The sequence below is a fragment of the Triticum aestivum genome, chromosome 1B, assembly GCF_018294505.1.
Source record: "Triticum aestivum cultivar Chinese Spring chromosome 1B, IWGSC CS RefSeq v2.1, whole genome shotgun sequence".
NCBI classification, from domain to species: domain Eukaryota; kingdom Viridiplantae; phylum Streptophyta; class Magnoliopsida; order Poales; family Poaceae; genus Triticum; species Triticum aestivum.
In genome coordinates this window covers 336,434,026-336,459,740 of record NC_057795.1, presented here as the reverse complement: position 1 = coordinate 336,459,740, position 25,715 = coordinate 336,434,026, and the positions used below count along the sequence as shown (strand labels likewise).

The window sequence follows — 25,715 nt, the reverse complement described above, 5'->3', positions numbered from 1 at the left end:
GAGGAATCATGTGGTACTTTAAAATGAAAAAAGTAAAGGTGTGGCAGTTTTGCTTATATGGCACACGTGTGCCAAATATCACAGTCCATTGATATATCAATTGTTTGTCATTCAATCGGCCGTCACTTCTCAAGACAGCTGGACTTCCTGTAAAAAAAAAAGGACTCAGATCCCGCCAAAATAAATGTTCTGTCAATTTGTGAAAATAAATGTTCTGTTGATTTGTGACAGGCAGGACCGGAACTTCCGGCCTCAATTTGTGAGAAGTAGGCCTCTTCCGCAGATCGTGGAGGTCATATATTATCTCGGATTGCGATGACCCCCAAAGCAAACTTGTTCTTCTTGTCAAGTGAATAAATTTCATGTTCATTACTTTTTCATCCAACATCATCGTCATGTTCTGTTTGTGCCCGCAAAATGGTAAAACAATACTACAACTCTTTTCAGACGCACTGCATGCAAAATTCTGTTTATCCTAGGTGAAGTTGTGGTTTTGTGCAATTAACTAATACGGATTTGCATAGATAAGAAAAGGCCACTACATTTATCATGATACTTGTAAGGTGTCTAAGGCATAGGTAAGAACTAGATTTTGTCCCTCAGCTTCCTCCAAAAATACCCCTCGGGCCGCAGAAAAATATCCACAAAAAAGTGAAGTGACAATTTCCGAAATTATAAGAAATACAGACATTCACAACACAAGGATGAATTGAAAAAAAATGTTTAACTATACAGTTATTCACATCAAATGTGATAAAATATGGATAGACATGGTATAAGTGTTGCTCATTGTTCCATATGCTACAAAGAATGAATAATTCCACTCTTTTTGTGACATGGATTTGGGAGGGTGAAGACATTATTCCCAACCCAACCCAACCAACAAAAGATTGGGAGAAAAGACCAACCTATCTAGGAAAGAATGATGATTTACATGGCACAACAGGACTGCAGGGCAGAAGGGAAACCCTAGGTTGAATTTACAACATTGATAGGAAGAATACAGAGATCTACTGGCGCAGTTCAGCAGAATATGTCCAAGGGAATGAACAGACCGCATCTTGGAGGGCTCGACCAGCTTTTCAAGAATTGGGAGAGGGCCCTGTCAACTTTTCAAGAATTGGAAGGCAGACATTGCGACGAGTTCTGATGGTGGGGCCACGTTTTGAAATTCCTTAACATCCATGGAATCTGCTATCTCCTCGAGTGATATCGGCATGCTGCAAGCAAACAAACAAAACCCAAAAGCCCAGTGTTTAGCATATCCTTGAAAGTATGCCCGGCATTGTAAAAAAAAACACATGTACCTTATTTCATCATCCAGTAAAAAGGTGCCCTCTGAAGCATTATGGCCCGATTCCTCTGTCACCAAAGTTCTCATTTCGTCAAGAACCTACAATCAAGAAGCAAATCAATAAGCCCCGGCCTACCCAATGTCATATAGATGGATGAGAAGTCGATTAAAAGTTTGAAACCAGGATAACAACACGAAAATGTACAAGCGCTTTTGGAGTGATATTGGATATATTCAGAACTTTGAAGTGGCACTTCATAGCAATACAAACTTTTGAAACGGCACCTCGATAGGTTTGCATGAATGTTGCTTATATAAAGGCATACTGCGTTTTCAATCTTCTTTCAAAATATAAGGCTTGCACGTAGATTAAGATTGCTTCCCTCTTTTGACCCCAATCATCATTTATGGTTAACATGCATACTAATTATTCTCTCTCGTATTTCGTAGACAATAACACCATGGCCATTTTCCTCTACAATTAATGGCTTCCGTGACCCCCCCCCCCCCCCCTACAGGTGTGCTAGACCAAGATACACCTAATAAAGTGAAAATTGGAGGGAGTCCATCCAAGCTGCATATAAGGTAGAATTTTTTGGGCTGATATATTTGACTAATTTTCAAAATCACAGACTGGTATAAACCAAGGTTGTTAACTTGGAACTGCGAGAATTATAGATGTATATTGTGTTTTAGGTATGTGCTGCTCACAATGAAGGCAAATTTAACCTGACTATCACACTCTCCGAGCATAGCAAAAAGCATGTGCAGGTTGTGCTCAGTTTGGTTATCTAATTTTGAGTACAGAGTGGAAATTTCAGCTGTTTGGGCTTTGGGGTGCTTTACAATGTAGGGAATGGATATGAAAAGCTGGATGAACAGAGGAAACAATGTGGAACTATTTTGTAATACGGAGTAAATAACTGCATCACATTCAGTAGACAAAGAAGACCAGCTTTCATGATTATCATTTACACGACAGGATTGGACTTTCTCCACTTACTTCTTCAGATACACTCTCTGTGTTATATTTGTCATCCCAGTACTGAGTGCATATTTTGTAGAGCTGCTGGACACTTAGCACCTGCATAATAACATAGAAAATGCAATGTCTAATTATTTGTTCCTGCATATGTGACATGCGCATCCCCCAACACACAGAGGGAGGGAAATAACTCACTGGGCAGAGATCATTGACTATCTCATCATATGAAATCCTGAACTTCTTGAATATGACCTGCATAACAACAAAAATATGTGCATTGACTATTTAGCATTCATGTCAAACTCCATGCAAGACATGGAACATAAAATACAAGCATCTACTGGCATATCAGGTTTATCAACGAAAGCCAGGAAAAGAAACTAAATTCGCATCATTTTTTGCATCACCTTATCAAGCAGATACGATAACACAATATTGCCAATTTGCTGGCTAGGGTGACATACCAAAAGGGCCTAGGCTGCCCATATGTAGCATTATGAATTTGGTGCATGAGCTTAAAACATTGCTCCGGTAGCAATATGGATTTGGAAAATGTGTAATTTTATTAAGTTTTATAAAATGTTACTACTTTGGTAACTTAACTTTAGATCAGTTTTCGGAAAACACAATATAAATATTCAACCTATAGCCTACTCCTCTGTCTCTATTTACATGGTACCCTCGTTGTTCCTGCATGTGAGAATGGTATAACTTTTGTGAGACATACCCACGTTTTGTTGGTCAAATTGATGGTCAAAGTTGAATCTTGAAATACATGTGCGCCATTTAAGTAGAGACAATGGGAGTAGTACGTAAGTATGAAACATTGATATATTTCCTTGTCTCCCACTAAAGAAAGCAGGGTTACACCCTAGAAAACTAACTATACTGATCACACTCGTACATTTGTATGGTACGGATCAACATCTTGGACTCTAAGACCACCTATGAACTGGATTTAATCCGTAATATGTTTTACACTGACCATAATTATTGAATGTGCACATTATCTCTTGACATTTCTTTAACAATGTCCAGACTTTAGCTCTTGCAACAGCTTCACCATTTGATATGCCGTATGCAACTTGGGGCAATGCAAGTTAAAGATAGGCAATGATAATACGTGGGAACTGGTCTAGTAATAATGAGTGGATCTAAAAGCACATGTCTAGTAACATACCAAGAAGCCAACAGCTTGCCTTATGTGCCTGAGTTCATGCAATGCAGATCCTGCATACTGTTAGCATTTAACAGTTAGGTTGGAGCAGGAACAAAATATGAACATCTTTATATTTTCCTGAGTGTTAGCAATATCATTACTGGATTATGCCAATAATGCACTTGTACTAGAATCTCAAATATATGCAGCAGTGTCATATGATTACCTCTGGTTTCACTTCTCCGCACCACACCTCTAATTGTGCCAATCCTTGTTTTACATATTCTCCATTGCTAAAAGAGCAGCACTCATGGCGCACAAGAAGACTGCAGAGCAATGCATTGACAGAACAACCAATTTATGCACTGGGAAGAAAATGGCAAACTAATGCAAGAATCAGCAGATAATTACCTATTAAAAAGTTGAGCGTTCATAAATGAGAAAATCTGGGTAAATATCTTCCGAATAAAAATAGCAGGGACCTAAAATGTGAGAAGATGTTAAGAGTACTATTCACTAGTTGCAAGGATTTTATGTATATTAAGTAGTAAACACTTACACAATTTTCTCGCAAGATATTCAAGAGTTCATTCAAATTGTCAACTATCGCCAGCCAATAGCTACCTTGATTTGAAAATGAACGCCCCCTCAAACTTGATGACCCAAATGAACGTCCTCTTACCATACTGGCTTTCATAATTCTCGGGACCTGCAGTTCCAACATAATCCAAAAATTAACCCTAAAAGTAAAATAGTAAAACATTGCAAACACGTTTTGGCAAATGCATCAACATAGCAAATTTTTGAATGTAATAAAGGACAGCCTAGTTAACAAATAATGGGGGCTTCGTGAAAGAAAGATGCATATCCTGAATGTGCAATAGATGAGATTAACCGGCGAAGATCACATGAGTACCTGAATAGCATGCAAGAGCAATGCAGATAATTCTTTCTTGACATTGTCACGGATCATTCCATATAAGCCTTCCACAAATGCTGTAAGTTGCTGCTTGAAAAGAAATGCAGGATACTTGGCTTCGATTTGACACACAAGATCCATATCGACAGTAATGTTCGAAGAACGAAATACCTGACCATAAAACACCAGCATAACAGCGCAACTATCAAGTACTGACCACCATCAAATCACATGAAGAAGTAAAACAGTAGTGCCATGCCATGCTAAGAGTCAGAGCACAAAATGTCTTGCTCATTTATATTGAAAATAAGATATAAGTATTAATTGGGAAAAGTGTAGCATCTCCAAGAGGCTACCAATTCCACCCCCAATACCTAAAAACTTCCCAAAAGCCTACTTTTTTTGCTCCAGCAGACTACCAATTCCACTTGCAGTAACTGTAGTTTTTAGGGTGATACACTATATTCTCACTTGACCCCCTCCATACAGGGTGTGACACCCCACACCCTAATACCAACATTTTTTTGGCAAGCTGAAATTTCCTCCCATCAAGCCACGCACCGTACCACCCCAGACTCACCACCTCCAGGCTGCTGTTGCCACCACCAAGGGCAGCACCCGGCTGACACGGAGCCGGTGAGCAGAGGTCACTGCAGCCGACGTAACCACTGCCTCCGCCGCTCCCCCCCCCCCCCCCCGGCGGGCGCACGCGCAAGCCCCTCCCCTCTGCCCGTCACCGCCAGCTGCCGCGGTATCCCACACCGGCGGACCATAATCTTGATGTTGAGGAGAGCGATAGAAGTTGCACTCCAAGCTCCCAATGAGTAGACCTCCAGGGAGGAAGCAAGAGAAAGAGAAGTTGAAGAGAGGAGGACAGGGTGCTACCTACATGGATGCTCTCCAAGATGTGATCTCAGCAACGAAAGAAATGGAGGCTGGGAGGAAGCAAGAGAAGGAGGCAAGGTGGATGGAGCTAAAAGGTCATCGAGGAACGCATGCTATTGAGGATGAGCTGAGGGTCATGATCGAGAAGGTTCTTACCAAGATGGAGATGAGCACAGCTGAGCATGATGATCCAAAGATGTCATATGTGAATGTTATGCGTGGTCAGATCTTGGCTTCAGAGATTGCGGGGGGGGGGGGGGGGGGGGGGGGGGGGTTATGGGCGGCAGTGACAGTGTCTGATGCAATTTAGATGAATGATATTTTGTTTTGGATGATCATGTTAATACATTTGGACCCTGTGTTATGTTTGAATTTAAAAAATTATGGATTTGAAACGTTGTCAAATTGTATGTGCTACAGACATAGAAGTTTGAATTATTATGACGTGAAAATGGCATTGACATGGTGCAGATGCACAATATAAGGGAAATATAAGAAAAAGGAGATGTAGGGGTGGATTATTGGTAGTCCGCCGAAGCAGGAGGCCAAAAAGTGCTCTCAGATTCAGAGAGCAAATTTCAAAGAATTTGACTGCACGAATGTAAAACATCGCTCATGGAATCACAGATGGAGTACTAACTATTTGTTACACACTCAAGACCTTCCATCCTTTCATCCACTATACCCCCCTCCTACTATTATCTTGATAATTTTCTTCAATTATAATGTTGCTGAAATTATCAAATATGACACGGTGAAGGTAGTATCAACAAATCTACTAATGTCATGTCAAAAAAAAAATCTACTAATGTCATTTCACATGCTCCTTTTTATGAAAAATAGGGGCCATTCAGATACATGAGTGATCAAATTATTTTATTAGTTAAAAAAAAGAACAGAATCAGTATTGATAGTTTAGAACACAGGTTACTCCAAATTTCAAGGGCTTCCCGACCCATATGATCAATATGCTGATCCTATAGTACATAAGCAAATGGAACATACCATCCTCCCAAGGAACGATGACTGATTCTGTGGTCTTTTATGTGGAGTGGTTCCGGTTGAGCCAACAGCTTTTAGGCTCTTTTGTAGTATAATCAATAAAGTCGATGAGTTCGATAGCCAGTATGCAAGATCCTCATTGCTATCATGATTCTGAAATACAGACAATGCCATGTTTTAAGAACAGATTGGTTAAACTGGTAGAGATGCACGAGAAACAAAAATCTTGGGAAACAATTCATTGTAAAAAATAGGATCAAAAGCAGCAGAGAATACCTGCATCGCAGAACCAAAAATTTGAATAAGCCTATCAAAAACAGATGTTTTTTCTGTTTCAAAGATCTTCCAGTGAACAAGACATTTGTATATGGTAATTGCAGCAACTGGCTTTCCTTCGCTAAAGCCAATATTTTCAGTAACACAGTTTATAAGTGCATCCACAGTATCCTGCAGAAAAATAAAAGGGCAAAACCAATCATCATAAGGTATATGTTTTTATAACTTCACTACGTTGTTTAAACATTTAAATATAACAAATTGAACGTACATGCTGCCTCTCAGAAAAGGATGCCCTTGGATGTGCGAAGTTCCCATAATCCTTGGGTGCTCGAGGAGTGCCATGAGGTGTCTGGGTAGAAATGACCAGTTTAGATTCAAACATAGAAACAAACAGTGAAGCGACTTAACATATTGTATAAGATAATTTCTTCTGACCATCTGTTCCTCATAGTGTGGGCTGCCATTAGTCGAATTCTGCAAAGGTGGAAGGCAATAGAAGTATGTCAGTAATAAAAACATGGAAACACGTATAAATGGAAAATAAATACCAGCAGACCTATGTCTGTGTTCAAACACTTGCATGTAAATAAAAAAATGCACTATAATGAACAAGGTTGGGATGGAAGGAAGCAGGGTTAGACATAGAGACCACGTACAGATTTGGGAGGAGTGTTCTCAGATATTGTTTTCAGGCGAGAATGCAACAGAGCCTGCTGCCGGAGAAGTTGATTTTCAGCTTCCATATTAGTCAACTTTTCTTGAAAACTGCCGGTCACACAATATAAAGAAAATTGTGTAAGCTAATTGGAAAATCAATGCCTTTACAAGATTTATCCAGATCGAGGTAACCTTAGCATTGTGTTGGTCAGTCCATTTATCTTTGACTCGGCATCTGTAGCTTTCTTCAGCAATTCTTCTCTGGCTTTCTTCATTTCTTCAAACTTCTGTTCTGTTTCTTCAATTTTTGTCTCAAGAGAAATCACCAGAGTCTAAAAATATTAAAGGAAATTGTTTCAGTCATTCACTTGAAATAACAATATATAGATATGAATAGGAGAAATTAATTGATAATGTCACTAGGTTTACTGTAAGGACCAAAAAATGCTCGGGAACACATTTGATCAGCATTACTCGCTTGTCGAGTTAACTTTCCTTCAAGCAAATGGTGCAGGATAAGGATGGGTATTTCATCATGGTCCTTTTTAGTTATTATTAAATAAGTTAGGACAGTTTCTTAGGCGTCGAGTTGGTCTAAAATATAGGTGTATGAAGAATGCAGAGGCAGCAAAAACAATTGGAGAAGAAATGATTATTTGCATAGTGTGCCAAACAAATTAGCTGTTTTTAGAACGGATTCAAAGTCTAACCACTTTTAACAGATCAAAGAATTAAATTAGACAATACATTTGTTCTCAGTTTCTCGTTTTCACTACTGAAGCGACTTAGTTAATTTGCATTAATGGTAATCAAGCCTAATACCATGACTTCCAAAAATGATTAAAGTATTGTGTTAGCTCCAACTTATGGTTTTGCATGTGTAATATATTCATAAAAAATAGTTCAGAGAAAATATCCGTTAGGACCTAACAAGTGACACTATTAGCATGGGATAATGTTTCCTACACTGGTCAAGGTAGCAGCACCATTACCAGCTAGAGAACCGTCATGCTTGGGGAGTCGGTATCGATATCCCCGTTATACCACATACAACTAGTTAGCTCATGCTTAAAGTTAGGCCGTGAAACATTGCACTCTCTTAATTGTGCTTGAACTCTCATCACATATTGTGATGCATATATTGCCTTCAATCAACTCAGCACATATAATGGCCTGACATCATACATTCCACTCACGGCGAATGGTTTTGCAGGTTGCCATGACTCCACCAGAGTGGACAGACTCAGAAACACAATGAAACTACTGCAGTAAAGATAAAAGATGATACTATCAGTATCACGTTCACCTTAAGATTCTCATTTTCAGCAGTAAGCTTGTCAACATGAGTTGTATCAATTTGGATCTCTGGTACTAAGGCAGCTTTCTCCAATGCTGTTTTTGCGTTTTCCTGTTCCCTTCTTAATATATCTTTTGTCTCCTTGGACTGGAATTGCAATTCCTGTAACTGTTGTTGCAACTTCTTATTTTCTTGTGTCTTGGCTTCTTCCATGTCAGTCTGCAGGCCAGCAAAATGCACAAGGCACTTAAATAATGATTTAAAAGGGAAACTAGATTGAATGCTTATTACGACCTAGGTTGTGCCAACAGTAATATCCATTTTACATAGTTACACACTAATTTAACTTACTTGTGTATTAGATTAAGTGTGAATTTTCAGTTATTGTGATATATCGTGGTACTATAACTTTTATAATGGACTACTCGATTGACATAGTGTGATTAGGAGTTCGATACTAGGAACAAATCTACCAGTCGCCAAGATGTGCAGATCAGATGCAAAGAGTTGACTATGATAAAGTATCACTATAAAGAATAGTTGCAATTGACTCTAAAATGGACTGAAAGGATCTACATTCATTTAGCAATTCACAGTTCAAAAATAGGAGAATGGTCATGATGCGCGCATTCATTCAAATGTATTCGCGTGTTCAAGCAATTCATATGAGCAGCACATGGAGTTGAAAAAAAAAATTGTTAATTTGGAACCGCAAGAATGACCATGATAAAGTATCACTATAAAAAAAATGCAGCTCGACTGGAAGGAACTTATGTCCATTTACCGATTCACAAATAAACATATGATGCTAATAAATTGCAAACACCTACTCAAATGCATTCATGTGTTAAAGCAACTGCAGGCTTGTCTAGATGCAAAAGTGAATAATGGTTCATATGGCCATGTAAACATCATTATGCAGCATGAAACTAAAAACATTGTTCATGAAGTATATCATGCTCTTGGAACCATATTAACTTTAATCGTCTTGTAAAAGTGCTCGTTGTTCACATTTTACTTCTAGTATTACTTATTTTCATTTGTTTGGGGGAAAACAACACCTAAAAAACAAAATTCACCAACAAAATGCACAAGTTATGAAATTCTAAGTTCTGGGGAAGAACAGATGCATTGCCTAGAGAATTTACTTACTATGCTTTCAAAACACATTGACTGAGTAGAGTGAAGTGCACTCTTGGTCCCAAAACTTATACCGCATTCACAAGTATACCCACAACTATCAAAACGCAGATTTACCTCCCTAATTCCGTCTAAAGGCTGCATTTGTCATTGAGGTGGATATTATAATCTGAATCCAGCTTTTCCAACCAACTTTTGCTTATACTTTCATTTGTCTAACAACCATTTTCTTGCTTCTGTGTCTATTTCCAACACAGTTATAAAATAAGTTTAGCACAGAATAGTTTAGCAACCGCAAACAGAGCCTAAAGGGCAGCCCCAGTGCATGTAGCTCCCGCTTGCGCAGGGTCTGGGGAAGGGTCCGACCACTTTGGGTCTATTGTACGCAGCCTTTCCCTACATTTCTGCAAGAGGCTGTTTCCAGGACTTGAACCCGTGACCTCATGGTCACAAGGCAGCAGCTTTACCACTGCGCCAAGGCTCCCAAAGCAACCCGCTGTGCTGATTTCGGCAAATTGCATCTAACCTGGCCGCATAATTGAAAATAACCTCCTCCTTGAGAATAAACCTGGTCATACCCCGTGCCAGGCCGGGACTTGCAAAACCCGACCTGAAAGTGCCAAGCCTGGCCTGGCCCAAGGCCTGGAAAAACACTTATTTCATATTAAGAAAATATTAAATTGTCGTTTTGGGATAAAATAATTTAGTATATAGCTAATTTCTAGGGGGGGAAAGACTCCTCCCAGGCTTTTTTGGGGTCTCGCGTATGGCTTCTGGCGGAAAAATGAGGCCCAAGCCAGCCCGGGCACCGGGCTTTCAGGCCAGGCCCGTCGAGCGAGTCTGCCCATGCACAGCCTGGACTGGGATAAGTTCGAAGGCCAAGCTAAATCACCTCGATAGAACGACAAGATGAAATGGCTACAACAGCATTGTAGATTGTACATGTCATAGAATTAGAAGCTAGTGGCAGATTTACTATTACGCTTTCAAGAAATCTAATTCTTAACTGTGCAGCCTTGTGCGCTACAGAGTGGGTGCTCGTCGCTGCCATCCGATCTAATCAGGCGGACGTGAGCACACGCACGCGTCGGTTGGTGGGGACCGGCCAATCTGTCCGTGGGGTGGAAGAATCACGATTGATGAGGGGAAAACGACAGGAGATGTGTTCACACAGAGTGAAAAGATCAGGCTGGCTCACATAATCCTGCCTTTTTACCTTTCGGGGCATCTCCTTTCTCACACACACAGACACATCCAAGAAACCAGGAGGGGCAGCACAATGTGAAGGCTAGGAGGAGCAGGCTAAATAGTACTGTAAGACAGTAAAGTATGTATGAGATAATAGCAAGACATCAGTTTCTTCCATTTGGAGATGGAAACACTGATAATAGCTTATTGAGAAGAATAACAATCCAGTATGCATGACATAATAGCAAATACTTTATCAAACATAGGCCTGTGCAACATAAATAGTAAGACAGTAAAGTACAGTAATCCAGTAGTTTACCCTCATGCGTTTCTCCAGTTGCAACCGCCAAGTGAGCTCCTCAACTTGCTTCTCTAACTTATTCTTTGCAGCTTGCAGAGCACCACTTTCTTTTGCAGCCTAAAAATAATAAAGAAGAAATCATGTCAATAGAGCATGTATTAAACCCTTATATATGCGCTCATTGATGATCCAGACTTCCAGAGTACCAGAAGTGTGACAGCTGTGGACATATTGGACATTAAGTGAGCTTGCAGGTAACAGGGTTTTAGGAACAACGTTTAAGCTAGCATGGTGATATTTTTCATCTATAGGAGGTAATCTAAGGTAGAATATACAATTGGAGAATGTTCAACATAAATTAATGAAGCTATAAGTTCTAGTAGCACCGGTTACGTTTCAAATTTTCAAATAGCATTGCTACATTATGAATTGACCAAGTTTTGAACTTCCTGTGACCAACAGCAATTCACAATGACAGTGACAGCACCGCATGTCACTAGAGATAATTGATCTCTTATGGCACATTACTAATGAATCAAATAATACTATAACAACGGGCAATGAAAGATAAGGATAGTCGGGACATTTTTTCCTACCATTTTAAGTTTTCTAAGTTCTCTTCTGGCCACCCTTCCTCTCCAAGCACATTGGGTTGTGATCGCTGCCTTCTTTAAGCCCATATACCGTGAGCTTGCTAAATCACTACGGCAGCAACTCTGCGGTGGACGAAATCATTGAGATTAAAGTTAAGATAGTGTAACATATATGAGGTTAAGAGTGAATGGTAAGAAAGGGAGATATACATATGCATAGGCTTGAGTATATCACCAAGATAGATACACACTTGAAGAAGAGATATTGGAAATGGGAGAATATTATGGCAATTAAGACAAATGGCAGGAAGGTTTAATTTGTTTAACATGAACAAAAGAACCATGATTCATGGGCCTCCTTTACAGTTTTCCATTCAGAAAAAAAAGGATTCATGTATTTTACTAGCTAACAGTTATTTCATCTACTACGTTCAATATCTCACATTAGTAAGATGTGGTTGCATGAATGTGTAGAGTACTTCCAATTAGACAAAGTTATAGTTCATCCAATGTGGCATTTAACATATCACCTAAATATGCATGTTTTGTTGGGAGTACAAGTGCCACGAATACAACTTAAGGTAACAAAGATTTTGGATACTGAAAAACCAACACCGTAATATCTAGGCCGTATTAGAATTATGATCTGAAAATTTTACTACAAAGAGCACTACATGAGTTTGAGTAGCCAAAGAAACTTGACCATTCTATTCTGAAGATCTTATTACCCACGATAACATGAGACCCGAAAACACACCTGAATAATCACTGCCGCTTTTGTTTGCTCACGGGAATGGAATTCGTTGCGAGCAGCCATACCACGTAGACCTGATTGTATAGTAGTTGATGCAGAATAGAGAGCTTTGTAGTTTTTCCTTGCAAAGTGCATACGATAGTAGGTCTGAATTTTTAATGAAGCAGCCTTCCTACGGAGATCTTCATAATAATGCCTTGCAATTTGTCCTTCAGTTATCACAGCTCAAAAGTCATTATCTCCACAGAAAAATCAAATGCTGAAATGTGATACTATTTGCCACATAAATCAAAGGAAAATTACCTCTGCACATTGCCTGAAGCTGAACAGAAGACATTCGCAGCTGAATGAAATTTCTGCGAGCCAGGAACGACCGAACTTTTCGCTGGATTTTACTAGCAGAATAGCTCAAGACCTCAGTCCTCCGAGCATCTAATTCAGCCATCTGGCCAGCACGCAGAAACACTTTTGTTTTCCCTAGCTGTAGATTGGACATCAGACCATAGGATAAACCAAAAGGAATTAAAACCAACATCAGCATTAGAAGTATAGAAGAAATAATTTGTGCAGATAGGGATGTGATACCGCATTGTTCATCCTACCAATAAATTTGATGGATCTATTGACAGAATATGCATGAAACTCTGTGGTCAGTGATTCAACCTTTCTGGGATGCTTGGTAATAATTTTATCGTAGTACCACAAGATCCTGTGTCTGAAATGGCTTTGGCCAAGTCTGGTTTGCATTCAACTAAGAAACTACAATAACACTGCTCCAAAAGAGTAACCTCTGTGATAGAATAATATGATATCTACAACATATATTACTACTCTATTATTTTAGGCATTTGCAGTAACCCGCGTAAAGGTTAAGTTCGCGAACATATATACAGATAGACCATGCAAGATGCAACTTAAACTGATTATCTGACTGGCATGTTTACAATATGGAAAATAGGAAATAAATTGCGGCCTTGACATTAGAGGAAAACATCTGAGAAGCCAAAGAAAGACTAATCTTGTACAGCTGGAACAGGATATGGATTAAACTGGACACATTACCACCACTTGTTTCAGTACTTAGTAGTCACCTGATAACCTGTGAGATTTACTTTCTCAAGGACCATGTTTGTGGCAGTAACTTCATCATAACTGCCAATAAAGGATTAGTTTAGAGTGCTTAAACACAAAGAAAAAAAATCCGAAAACACGAATCAAAACACCTTAGAATTACCATAAACCAAGAACTTCTGGTCGTAAAACACTAAAGCGATCAACAAATTCTTCAAAAGTCCGCCTTGTCGGATATCCTAGACAGCTTATTCTTATTGCCTCTAGCACCCCCTGTATACAAAATATAACAGCGTCACTCTCAAAACGCTAGCTCTTAGAAAACTGCAGAAGGCCCAAATTTTGGCAAAGTGGCCCCAATGGGGGTCGATAGCAAAGTTTTCATAATTGGCCCAAATTTGTGAAGCACAACCTCCCAGAAACCCTAGGCCTGCACTAAGCCACCTTCCCAAGCGAGTGCACTGTTACTTCTCATTCCCAATAAGTAATGCCTCAACTCTCACTGCCCACTCTCCCGCATGTACCACACAATAACACAATGCAGCAGCTGAAAATCCTCAATCCCGACCTTGCTAGGCTGCAAGGGTAGCCACTCCCTCCCCCAGGCTCTGGCCAACATAGTGTGCCAGTTAGTTGCACCTTCCTTCAACTCTTCCAATGTCGGTGCTTATGCTTCCTCTTGGTTCTCCACCTTTCCTCCTATTCAATGATAGAAGTTGTATTTATGTTTGTGAAAAGAACAGCTACACCGAATGTATACTTCTACACCACATAGAAGATTTCGGGATGGATGGTAGCCACTACCCAGCTTTTGTTAGTGATGTCGATGGGGATTTGTTTTTAATTCTTTCCGGAACAAGACCAGTATATGTATATATGCATAGCTGCTGTGGTGCCTTTTGTGGACATGGTGACTGACAGAGGAAGTTGGCAGTGCTACAATAAAGGGCGGGGGTGACTAACAGAGGAAGTTGGTGCCAATGTAGAGTGGAGACATGTCACAAGCTTTGATAGATCGAATCTTACTTAATCGGTATCTGCCTAGATAGAATACATCCTTTCATAGCATTTGTCTATTTTCATTTCTATATTAATATTGGTGTTTGTGTCAGTGGTGTAATTTGCTTTTGCTATAATTTAAGTTAACTGCAATCTAGTGAAATTTGCAAGTTAGTAACCCTTTGATTCATTTCCAGGTCGGCCAATGGTATGGAATACTTGTATACATAAAAAGATTGTCTTAATGTTCTCTTGGACCTTCTACAAATATCAGTGTGTACACTGCAGTAAGAAAAGAAAAATAATCCAAGTACATACTTCCAGTAAATAACTAAAAACAGTATTAATTTCTTACCCCACATCGAAGTTGCTGGAGAACATTACTGTTCTCAAAAATTGCTGGCTTGAGAACATTATTAGGCTTTATGCAGCGCATGTAATGTGGTTCTGTTGAGCTGAGAGTTTCTAACAAACCTTGTAATTGTTGCTGTTATGTTACAGATAAAAAAATATAAATTGTCATAACAAATCTAGTACAGGCTGAAATAAAACAAGCAATGACTTCTTTACCTTAAAGCTCGAACCTATTGATGTGAACTTTGTGGATTTATTCGATTTAGTCGATTCTTCAGAAGGAGGAAAAAGACTTGAAACAAATGGAGATGTAGAAGCATGTAACAAATCTTGATGCTCGTTGACAGCATAATCTATGTTCTTATCTAAGAATAGATCCGTTTGGTATGTAACCTGCAAAAGGAAAAAGTTCTTATTACATAAGCGTGTCAATCTCAACTGTAGAGACTCAGATGTGGTGGCACTACCTTGCCCAACTGACTAATCCATCACAGTGTAAGTACAGATTCTACGTTGTATGATTGTTTTGGGGGAGTTCTTCTTTTTACAGCATTGATTATATTATAGTTGGTGTCCAAGCGAAAAGAGATGAAGACATATATGACTGGAAAAGGTGGTCAGCGTACTATCACAAATACTCCCTCTGTTCCAAATTAATTGAAGTTCTAGCTTTGTTAGTAGAAAATTGAACAAGTCTAAAAAAATATTAACATCTACAACACCAAATTAGTTTCATTAGATTGATAATAAAACAGGGTGTGACTAAAGCTCAGTCGACTTAGACTTGGTTAAGTCTAAGACGGCAGACATCAGCATGTTTTTAAAATTAATTTTTGTATTTTATGTTTTACTTTTTTCAGTTGCAAGTGAAAAAAAAATAGGAAATAAGAAGTCATGCCCGCAGCACGCGGTGAAAAAGAAAAACCCTTGTTGCACGCATGTTGGTGCACTTGCAATTGCGCGCAGGGTGCGCCTCGTGCAACTGTACGTGAAGGGGCCAGCAATGATGAAGCTAGGAAGAAAATGGAGGGTGGGCTCAAAGTTAACGGCGGGAAAACTGAACGCCTTTTTGAAGGAAAACAACCATTACCTCCAATGTTGTCCAAATAAGCTCAAAAATTCCCAGAATATACTATTAGAAACATGTAGTATTTGCTGGAATTTTTCTGGATGGAAATATTAAATTTTAAACCAAAATTTGAATCTGTCTAGTAAAATAGCCATTATATGCTAATCCTTTTATCCAAATAGGCTCAAACTTTCCCACATTACTACCTGGAACATATAGTATTTACTAAAGAAATCTGAATGTTTTGAAAATTTACCAAATTTCCAATCAACATTTAAATCTGTCTAGCAAACTAGCCAATATCTGCTTAATCCTTTTGTCCAAATATTTTGATTATTCCTTTGCAAAGCTTGCAGTAGTTGACTTAAAATTAACTGGGGCAGCTTCAGGTTCGACAGGAGGACTGCTTGAGCTACTCATATAAAAATTGTGCATATTCATATTCTTTCTCTTCATTTTTGTAAATCTACAAATAAGTTGCATTGAACGTCAATTAACAGTTCATGAACTAGTTAGAGATTCGGCCGTCGGTGTGTGGGCGCGGGCGCCGCAGTCCCAGGCTCACTACTGAGTGCACGGGCGCGGGCGCAAGCGTGTGGGCGTGCAACACTCCCCACCGGACAGGGCAACCAGTGGCGCTGCCTCGCCAGTCGTCGACTGCAGCTTGCCCCGCGTCCGCTCGTTAGGGTTGGAGCTTCCTGTTCAATCACCGCGTTCACTCCTACTGGCGGTTGTGCGTGTGTGGAGCCGTGGATGGCATGGCATACTGCACGGGCTGAGAGCTGGTCTGATGGGCTGAGCAAGAATGGTATTAGTAGAAAAGTTTGATTTATTGGAGGGCAGGCTTCAGCATGTTGAAGCCTACTTAGTAGACTAGCCTGTAGGGGCCGGTGTGCAACTGATAGGAAATTTTCAAAAAAAAAATCAACCAAAAAATTGGTTGCATCTGCGCGTTGGTGTCGTGTCCACAGTGAAATAAAATAGAAAGCAAAAATAAAAAAGAAACACCAGGCGCGTGGAGTGTGGCGCATGCAATTCAGTTGTACGCGGGCGTGCAACAGTAGTTGCGTGTGGGCAGCGGGCGTGCAACTGTAGTTGCGTGTGGGCAGCGGACGTGCAACTTTAGTTGCGTGGGGATGACGGGCGTGCAAGTGTAGTTCTGCGCGGCCAGACGGGCGTGCACCGTAGTTCTGGGCAGAAAAAAAAAGTAGAAAAAATGATAAAGAAGGCGTAAAACGTGTACCAAGGAATGGGAAAAACCAGAAACGACAGTTGCACACAGAGCCGACGAACATGCAACTGTAGTTCCACTAATGGAAAACAAAAAAAAATGGAAACCTATAAAAGAAAGTAAGAAAGGAGTAAAACGTGCAACAAGGAACAAACAGAAACCCCAAAAAAGAAAAAATCACACGAATCTCCGTGTAAAATTAGACGGTTATTTGGCATTCACCATGTTTTATAATCCAACAATGTAACTCAATATACCAGAGGGCAGCACACAAAACTTTCTTTAGCAGACATCAAGCTTTGGGAGTTCAATTTGATAAATTCTTGTTTAATCAATGTTTAAAAATACAAATCCCATTATAGGGCAGAAGTATGTTTATTTGTTGTTGGCTCTTGATTATGTAGAGCTCCAACTGATTTTGAGCTATATTTCATTCAAACTGGTATAGTCTGAGATTCCCTGTTTTGCTGTCACTACTCACTACGACGAATGCATCAGCAGTACAAAATCCAACATGTGTTCTACACAACTGTCTATTCACTAAGACAGACTTGAGAAATTTGACACTTACATTTCCCGCATAGTGATGAATAGTAAAATCAGACCGTGAAAATTTTGGCCTGCTGAAGTGTGGATTGTCCTTGAATTTTTGATATAGCTTTTCAGCGAACGTCTCATGGTTTGAATTTCGCAACATGCTGAAGTATAAGATAAGGGATGTTAGAAAGAATCAGATAATAATCAAACAGAAAAGGAACCTACACCAGTACTTGTACATACCAAGTCTCATCCAGTAGAGCAATTATCCCCCCTGGTTTCTGCATTGCAGGAAATCAGAAATCAGACATGATATTTCATAGCATGGCTCAACCTCATTGGAACCGATCAATGGATTATATGTAATCACAAGATATGCATATAACTGAGATGTTCTAGTCTGTTTACTAATTCTGACCAAAAGCCAATTTCACATCCAGTTCTGGGTTTTACTTCTATATAGAAAAAAAGGGTCAAAATGAGAGGTTAGTGTGTGCCAAGTGCAAACTATTAATATAGGAAAGTGTATATAGATAATAGGAAGATATGTTGCAACAAACACCAAATGTTGTAGCAACTGGGCCTTAAATTATTTATTATTGGGCCAAAAGGCCGGGATATGCACATGTACAAGAGTATGGCAAAAATGCAAGTAACACCATATGCAAGAGAGAAACTACACAACTACAGTAGTACAACTAGTATACTTAACAGTTCACCTTCTCAATGAGATCAAGAATCTCTTGGTTGTCCACAAACTGGATGTAACTCCAATCAATCTCTTCTTTTGTATATTCTTCTTGCTCCATCTTGAAAACATGCTGCTCACAGAAAATTGTAGAATTAGTGTAAAACTTAATGACCATAATATAACATAAGTAGAACATTTCATCAGTTAGACCTCAACTCCCTAACCTGATTAAAGTGTTGCTGGAGCTTCTCATTAGTTAAGTTGATACAGAACTGCTCGAAACTGTGGCATAGCAAAATATCAACATACAGAAGGTATCATCCCCCATATCATGAGTAGATAGTTTCATGTCAACTGGTAGTAATTACTAATTAGAGAATTATTCTGCAGATAGCATCGAGTTGAAGATATTATAGTGACTTATCTCTACGCTATTGTATTTTCATGCCTAAAAGCAAAAGCACGCTTCCCTATTTTTCTTCCATGTTCACGTGCTTTCACAAGTTTCCTCTGAGGCACATGCCATGTCTACTATTTGTACCGAGACACACATCATTTTCTACTTTTTACAGCAATCAAATGGGAGCTCTTTCTTGCCCAATAAACGCCATCAATAAATCTAACCAGTGCTGGTTCAGTTTCGTAATACAGATACCCGGTCAAAGCATAATCGCAAAATCACACTCAATCTTTCGTAGCAGCAGCATGTTTCTGTGCAACTGAGCAATTGACTATATAGCAGCTTGTAGCAACAACATGCAAAGATGTGAATGCTACCATCCAATAATGAGATCTTTCTAAAAATGCCAATACTATATTAGCAACCCTGTTGTCGTGTTGCTACTACCAGTTGCAACAGAACATCCATATAACTGCAAAAAGAAGAACGCATATAACTTCCAGCCTACATGATGTCCTCATTAATGTTAGCTACACAATGTTTAGTCCATCAAGGTTTTCCTCTTAGGGGTAATGTTTTACAGTAAAAACCGTCTTGAAATCTTAACTATGATTCTGATTCTGCATATATAAGTCACTGCATACGTTTAACATAATAGCTATATCTCATTTGGTGGAATAAGCCAAGTTTCTCTGCTTTGCAGAAGTACAGCCTAAGCAGTGAAGTTAATGAGATATTTGAAGTACAACCTAAGCAGTGAAGTTAATGAGATATTTATACAATGACGTTCCTGCTGACTGAAAGGAACTCAACGAATAAAACAAATATTTCTTTGCAGCAAATACTCTAATTTATTGTTTTATTACTCTAATTTGTTGTTTTATTAAGATTAAGACTGCATTTAGCATAGTGGTGGATGTGATAATCTTATTAGACTAACCGGTTTTTGCATATTTTATGTTGGCTAACCAAATTATGTTTATTCTTGCGGCCATTTTCCAACAATAGATTTTAACAAGTTCAGCACGACACAGTTCAGCAACCGCAAACTGAGCCTAAAACAGGACCAAATGCAAAAGCATTCCATACAAGTACCTGTTTGTCTTGAAACTTTCAAATCCATAAATATCCAGCACACCTATCAAAAGCTTTGAAGTAGGATCCTGTCCTATTGTAGTATTGATCTTATTCACAAGCCTAAAGAACAGAAGTGAAAGTTATTGTTCTGGCAATGGCAGTGACATAATAGGTGGCAACATGACAAGTACCTTCTACACCAATGTTTTGAAACTTACCAATCAAACAAACGGGAGTAAACCATTCTGGCCAATGCATCTCTACTAAGAGCTGCTGCTCGTGAATCCAAGTTTCTTACAATGCTCTCACCACGTGTTACCATAACACGCTTACATAAAGATTCCTCCAGAGACTTTTCATCACACCTGCAGAGTGTTGCAAAATGCATGTCATGTCAAAGATGACCGAAAAATACTGTGGACAGAACCCTGGACCAGGAGTATTACATGAAAAGCTCCGCAGCTGTCCGGAGATGGAACTGGGATTTGTCATCTTTGGGTACAGAAGAATCTGCTTCGCTCCCTTCTGAAAATTCCACATTGCCCAGATGAAGAATAGCAGCTACAACTCTGAATATGGCATCCTGCGATGCAACAGAAATCCTAAGCAAAGATGACCTTTCTGATGAACTAAGCTAGTTTCAAACAAAACCTTGGGCTACCTGCTCATCAGAACTAATGCCTACAATATCCATGGCTCTCCTGGTTGCTATATATTCTGAAGAATCATCCATTCCATCAAGCTTAATGCAGTTAGACTGATTGAGATAGTGAAACAATGAGGCATCTCCCAATTTATATCTCTCACGGTCCTGAAACACAAGTATTTGAGTACAGATCAGAAGTTGTAGTTTTCGCCCAACAAGATAAAAATGGTAACTAAGAGCACAAATCATAATGGCTACCCTAAAACAAGTAAAGCAAATAAGAGGCAATACCAACACAGTGTATTATATATTTTATTTATGCTTGCCGTTAAATGCCTGAAGAACTTAATAGCAAAGAACTATTTCCTACAGAGAAAGTAATTTAATAATGTGGCATCTCAACTGACTAAGTGTATAACGCGGTATCTCTGATGGCACAGATTATGTACAGATGGTATGTTTGTACCCAGTTTGCAGTTTTCTCTTACACAGGTTATCCAGAAACATATTGGTATCATATCATAAAAGCACCCCTTATGATGGCATGCAGAAAGTTAGAAAATATAGTGATTCCGCATTTCAGTTACAGTATCCTACACATTAATTTGATCGTGTCGGCCATGTTACCTCTGGTGGTGCAGCACATAGCATGTAAAAGCAGTGATAATTTCTTTCTGGGTCAGATATTTGACAGACACGAGATCTTTCCAAAAGGTAAGTCCTTATAGCAGCTCCTGAGATCTTCCCATTCTGATCAAACTGAAGCTCAACAAATTTGCCGAAACGACTGCATTATGAGGCACAAGAAATGTGTAGAGCCATATTGTAAGAAGAAAAACGTAAACTTCTGCTAAATACACAAACACTATCAAGGAAAACAAGGTAAAGTAACAGAATCATAGTTCCATTTTAGTTAATTACCTCGAATTATTATTCCTGACTGTTTTTGCATTTCCAAATGCCTCGAGAACAGGATTGGACTGTGGTAATCGAACAGGTAAATTGGAAAACATAAGTCAGTGATATAACATTATCTTTAATTAATGAAATACGAATTTGATGCAGTCCTGAAGAATGAAGGGATGGATTACAAAATAGTCAAAAATGATAGCCCATAATCCACGTATCCACTATTTCATGGTTGTTTAAGAGAAATAGAGCAATAATGAGGGCCTCACCTCCAGCACTTGTTGTTGCACTGACCTTCCATCAGATTCAACTTTGCCACCCATAAAAGCAAGATATTGCATAAGCATTTTAGTGCTTTCTGTCTTACCAGCTCCACTTTCGCCACTCACCAAAATGGCTTGACTGGTACCATAATTCATCATAAGCCTGCACCATGGGTATATTAATATATATATACAAATTCCAGCACACAAAAAAAACTCAAAAGCTCATTGTTTTCTGAAAACACACCTATATGCACGGTCTGCCATGGCAAAAGGATGGGGACTCAGCTCACCAAATTCGGCTCCTTTGTACATTTCCATCATATGATCATTATAAAGGTGAGGAAGTCTTTGAAACGGATTTACAGCTATCAATATGTTCCCAGTATAAGTCTGGAAGAACAGTTTAATCAATTAAATGTTACCATATTAACAACAAACAATTAGAGCAGGTCAAACATAAATAGTGTTGATAAATTCCAAGTTCCATAATTGTACAAACTACAAACACTAAATGGTAAACTCAACTACACAAGTGGAATCTTGTAGACTACAAAACATAAGAACTGACAATTGTACAGGTGTAAATTCATCAGATAATTCAACTACCAGCCTAGAGAAAATGTGTGCATTATCAAATATCAATAGCATAAGAAGAAATCATATGCTGCACCACCCAACGCACGTATATTTCATTCATTCCATATCTTGACTTCAAGTTCCGGAGAACTCCTGGTTCATGCAGATAAGCTAGCCTTGTCATATCCTCAACACCACAGCGTTTTACTTCTACATCCTTAGGATAGACACTTGACACATTGGCAGTAACCTGTAATAAGATAAAAACTTGAGAGTAAGTGCACAAATGTTAGATTTTAGTTAGGAATTTCTTTCAGTGCATTAACTTACAATTAAAAGCTACAGGCATAGGATTCTGGCACTAGCAAATTCACAGTTGGAAGCTAAATAATGATTAACTGAGATTTAACAAATATTTCAGGAGAAAAATGCAATAGCCCTGGTAGCATGAGTACAAATGATCCACATTTGGTTTATACACATTCTTAAATTCTAATTTTCAAGGAAGAATGCAAGTTATCGAGAAACTGAGAGTACCTTCTTCCCAGAAGTGCAGTTTATTATTAATTCATCCCCATGGACCTCCTCCACCAGACCATCAATCCAAGCCACATCAGCATCCTCGACCCAAACATGAGAACCCACTGTAAAGCGGCCCATGGATGCCTACAATTGAATATTCATAAACGCGTGAGGAGGGCATGGCATTGTGAACAAATGACATTGTTAGCTGACTGAATGAAAAACTGAAAATAATAATAATAACAAGCCAAAATATCAACGAATGATCACAACCCTGGAGCAACATTACTGACAAACAGAGAGTCGAGCAGTTATGGAATACCAAATGCTACAGCCCATTGTGTCAGTGTTACAACTAGTAATTACAAAATACACAACCTAAGTTCATTCATCAAAGAATAAAACGTAAATTGGAAATGAAAAAAAATTCAGAAAGCATCATTATACATTATCCCATTATTTAGGTGGACATTGATTCAAGACGAGGAACAGAAAAGTGAGTACAGATCCTAATTTTCTCAAGTGATGCTAGTCAGTAATATCATATAACCCCTATGTCGGTGCCATTAGGCTCAATTCCCTATGTAGAGTCCTAAAGAGAACATTTCTGCTAAATGACATTGTACTCGTAAGACTTAACTAGTCAACTGCCCAAAGTGGAGTAGGAACCAGCTTCAGGGATTTGTCCCTTGTTGAGGTTGACGAAATGCCAGTTCTTTGTGGCTGCTGCGCATTGTTTCATCTTTTTGGCACTCGTAGTTTGGGTTAAGGTGGAGTAGTTGGGAGGCCAATTGAGATGCATGTAAGAGCATCCTTGAGCTGGCAGTCGAGGCCTGGGAAAATGTTAGCTAGGACCAGTGTGTGTGGGATGTGTGCCAGGTACAATGTGTGATGTTCGAGCTGACTTGGGCAAGGGACGAAGTGATGCGTCAAATCTTCAATACATTTGACAAACTGAGGATACGGAGATGTTACCCAATTGGGCGCAGGGGCAACACCAACAGGGGCCGAAGCTTACCCATCAGTAATCAGTTACCGACTGGATCAAACTAAAGTAAGAGCTACTGCAATCTGCATCTGATTCAAGCATTTCAGTTCTACACTGAACCCACTCGCTCTGTTTTTAAGCTATTACAGCCAAAAAAACCAGAAAATTCATACCAAACCAGCAGCTAGTGTGATATCAGACCATCATAAGATGAAACATATGTATCAGAAAATGCACTGTTGGTGCCTTCTTCCTCTTGAAGCATACAAGCACGGTTATCAGATTGTCCAGACCACCGTGGAACCCCGATCCCGGACCCTGCAGGACTGATCCAGATCGGGGCTCGAATTCGCTGATCGCCGCTCGCACAGAACAGAAGCAACATACCATGTGTGCCGCCGAAATCCTCGTCAATATCGCCGCTCGATCATGCGGTCACGGTCGCCGTCGCCGCTGGATCACCGCCCTGCCGTCAATGACGTCGTCGTTGACGGAGGGCGGCGCACCGGGGAGGTGTGCGTGTGGACGGTGGGGGCGGGAAGGGTCAGCAGGGAGGGAGGCGAGCTCTGGGGGAAGCAGGAGGCGGCGCGCTGGGAGGAGCAGGTGGCGCGCGAGGTGGACGGAGCACGGTGGAGGCGGCGTGTTTGGGTGTAGAGACGAGACGACGACTGAGGCCGTGACAGGCTTTTTTTTTCTTCTTTGGTACGAGTAGCGTGGAAAGTGGGGTACTGTCGAATGAAGAATGCAGCCAATCAGAGGGGAGATCCTCCCCTAATTAACCTTTTGGCCCATGTCTCGACCTCTTCTTCGCTTCGCCTCACCAGTCGAGGGGGGCACGTGCGGGGACCGAGCAGTCTACTAGCAGCCCGGCCGAGTTCGATGTTTCGCACGTGTGCTTGTATGCTATGCAACCCGCAAATTCCCTCGTATTCATCCGCAAAGTAAAAACAAGCAGAAAATAACAACTTGCATTGGACACTATGTCAATAGGTTAGTCCCAAAAAATAATATAAAATTGCTAATAAATTTTGATGATTTTTTTGGTGATTTTTGGGTAGTGGACCTCCTGGGTGTCTTTTTGGGTAGTGGGCCTCCTGGGTGTCTTTTTGGGCCAAAGAAGTGCACCAGAGGAGGCCCATGGGGCCCACTAGGCACCAGGGCGCGCCAGAAGGCCCATGCGCGCCCTGGTGGGTAGTGGGCACCACGGGAAGCTTCTCCACCGACCTCTACCTCTATAAATACTCTAAAATTCCAAAAACCCTAGGGGAGTCGAGGAAACACAATTTCAGCCGCCGCAAGTTCCAGAACCACGAGATCCAATCTGGGGGCCTTTTCCGGCACTCTGCCGGAGGGGTCAACGATCACGGAGGGGTTCTTCATCATCACCCTTGCCCCTCTATGATTCGTGAGTAGTTTACCACAGACCTACGGGTCCGTAGATAGTAGCTAGATGGCTTCTTCTTTCTTTTTCATCTTCAATACAATGTTCTCCTCGATGTTCTTGGAGATCCATTTGATGTAATGACTTTTTGCGGTGTGTTTGTTGGGATCCGATGAATTGTGAGTTTATGATCAGATCTATCCGTGAATATTATTTGAGTCTTTGTTGAACTCTCTTATGCATGGTTGTTATAGCCTCGTATTTCTTCTCTAAAACTTTGGTTTGGTTCGGTCAACTAGATTGATTTTTCTTGCCATGGGAAGAGGTGCTTTGTGATGAGTTCGTTCTTGCGGTGCTCAATCTGAGTGACAGAAAGAGACATGGCACGCATGTATCGTTGCCATTAAGGATGAAAAGATACGGTCTATTCCTACATGAATAGATCTTGTCTACATCATGCCGTCGTTCTTATTGCATTACTTCGTTTTCCCATGAACTTAATACACTAGATGCATGTTGGATAGCGGTCGATGTGTGGAGTAATA

At 39.9% G+C, this 25,715-nt stretch overlaps 1 protein-coding gene across 1 annotated transcript; it reads right to left on the bottom strand.

The window, feature by feature from the left end:
• Window positions 1-705: 705 nt before the first annotated feature.
• LOC123122514 (myosin-8) lies at window positions 706-24,524 on the bottom strand. Its single transcript, XM_044542714.1, has 39 exons — window positions 24,177-24,524; window positions 22,817-22,945; window positions 22,386-22,529; window positions 21,948-22,093; window positions 21,707-21,863; window positions 21,450-21,508; window positions 21,156-21,315; window positions 20,544-20,693; window positions 20,329-20,465; window positions 20,101-20,247; window positions 19,901-20,002; window positions 18,630-18,687; window positions 18,434-18,535; window positions 17,958-17,995; window positions 17,749-17,875; window positions 15,094-15,270; window positions 14,879-15,010; window positions 13,688-13,797; window positions 13,545-13,605; window positions 12,757-12,934; window positions 12,457-12,662; window positions 11,703-11,822; window positions 11,125-11,223; window positions 8,487-8,696; window positions 7,373-7,512; window positions 7,180-7,288; window positions 6,959-6,997; window positions 6,792-6,872; window positions 6,521-6,691; window positions 6,248-6,397; window positions 4,355-4,528; window positions 3,998-4,147; window positions 3,850-3,920; window positions 3,665-3,764; window positions 3,460-3,516; window positions 2,475-2,531; window positions 2,298-2,378; window positions 1,308-1,393; window positions 706-1,220 (listed from the first exon to the last, which is right to left on the bottom strand). Exons 1-39 carry the CDS (start codon window positions 24,177-24,179, stop codon window positions 1,106-1,108), a joined length of 4,533 nt encoding a protein of 1,510 aa, XP_044398649.1. The 5' UTR covers window positions 24,180-24,524; the 3' UTR covers window positions 706-1,105.
• Between the last annotated feature and the right edge of the window lie 1,191 nt (window positions 24,525-25,715).

What these genes read in the sequence shown, in the direction of transcription:
- LOC123122514 (XM_044542714.1), bottom strand. An exon ending in CCTTTTCTGAGAGGCAGCAT is followed by an intron (nt 6,692 to 6,791) that starts GTACGTTCAATT and finishes ATTTTTCTGCAG; the next exon opens with GATACTGTGGATGCACTTAT. An exon ending in CAGAGAGTGTATCTGAAGAA is followed by an intron (nt 1,394 to 2,297) that starts GTAAGTGGAGAA and finishes TCTTGATTGTAG; the next exon opens with GTTCTTGACGAAATGAGAAC.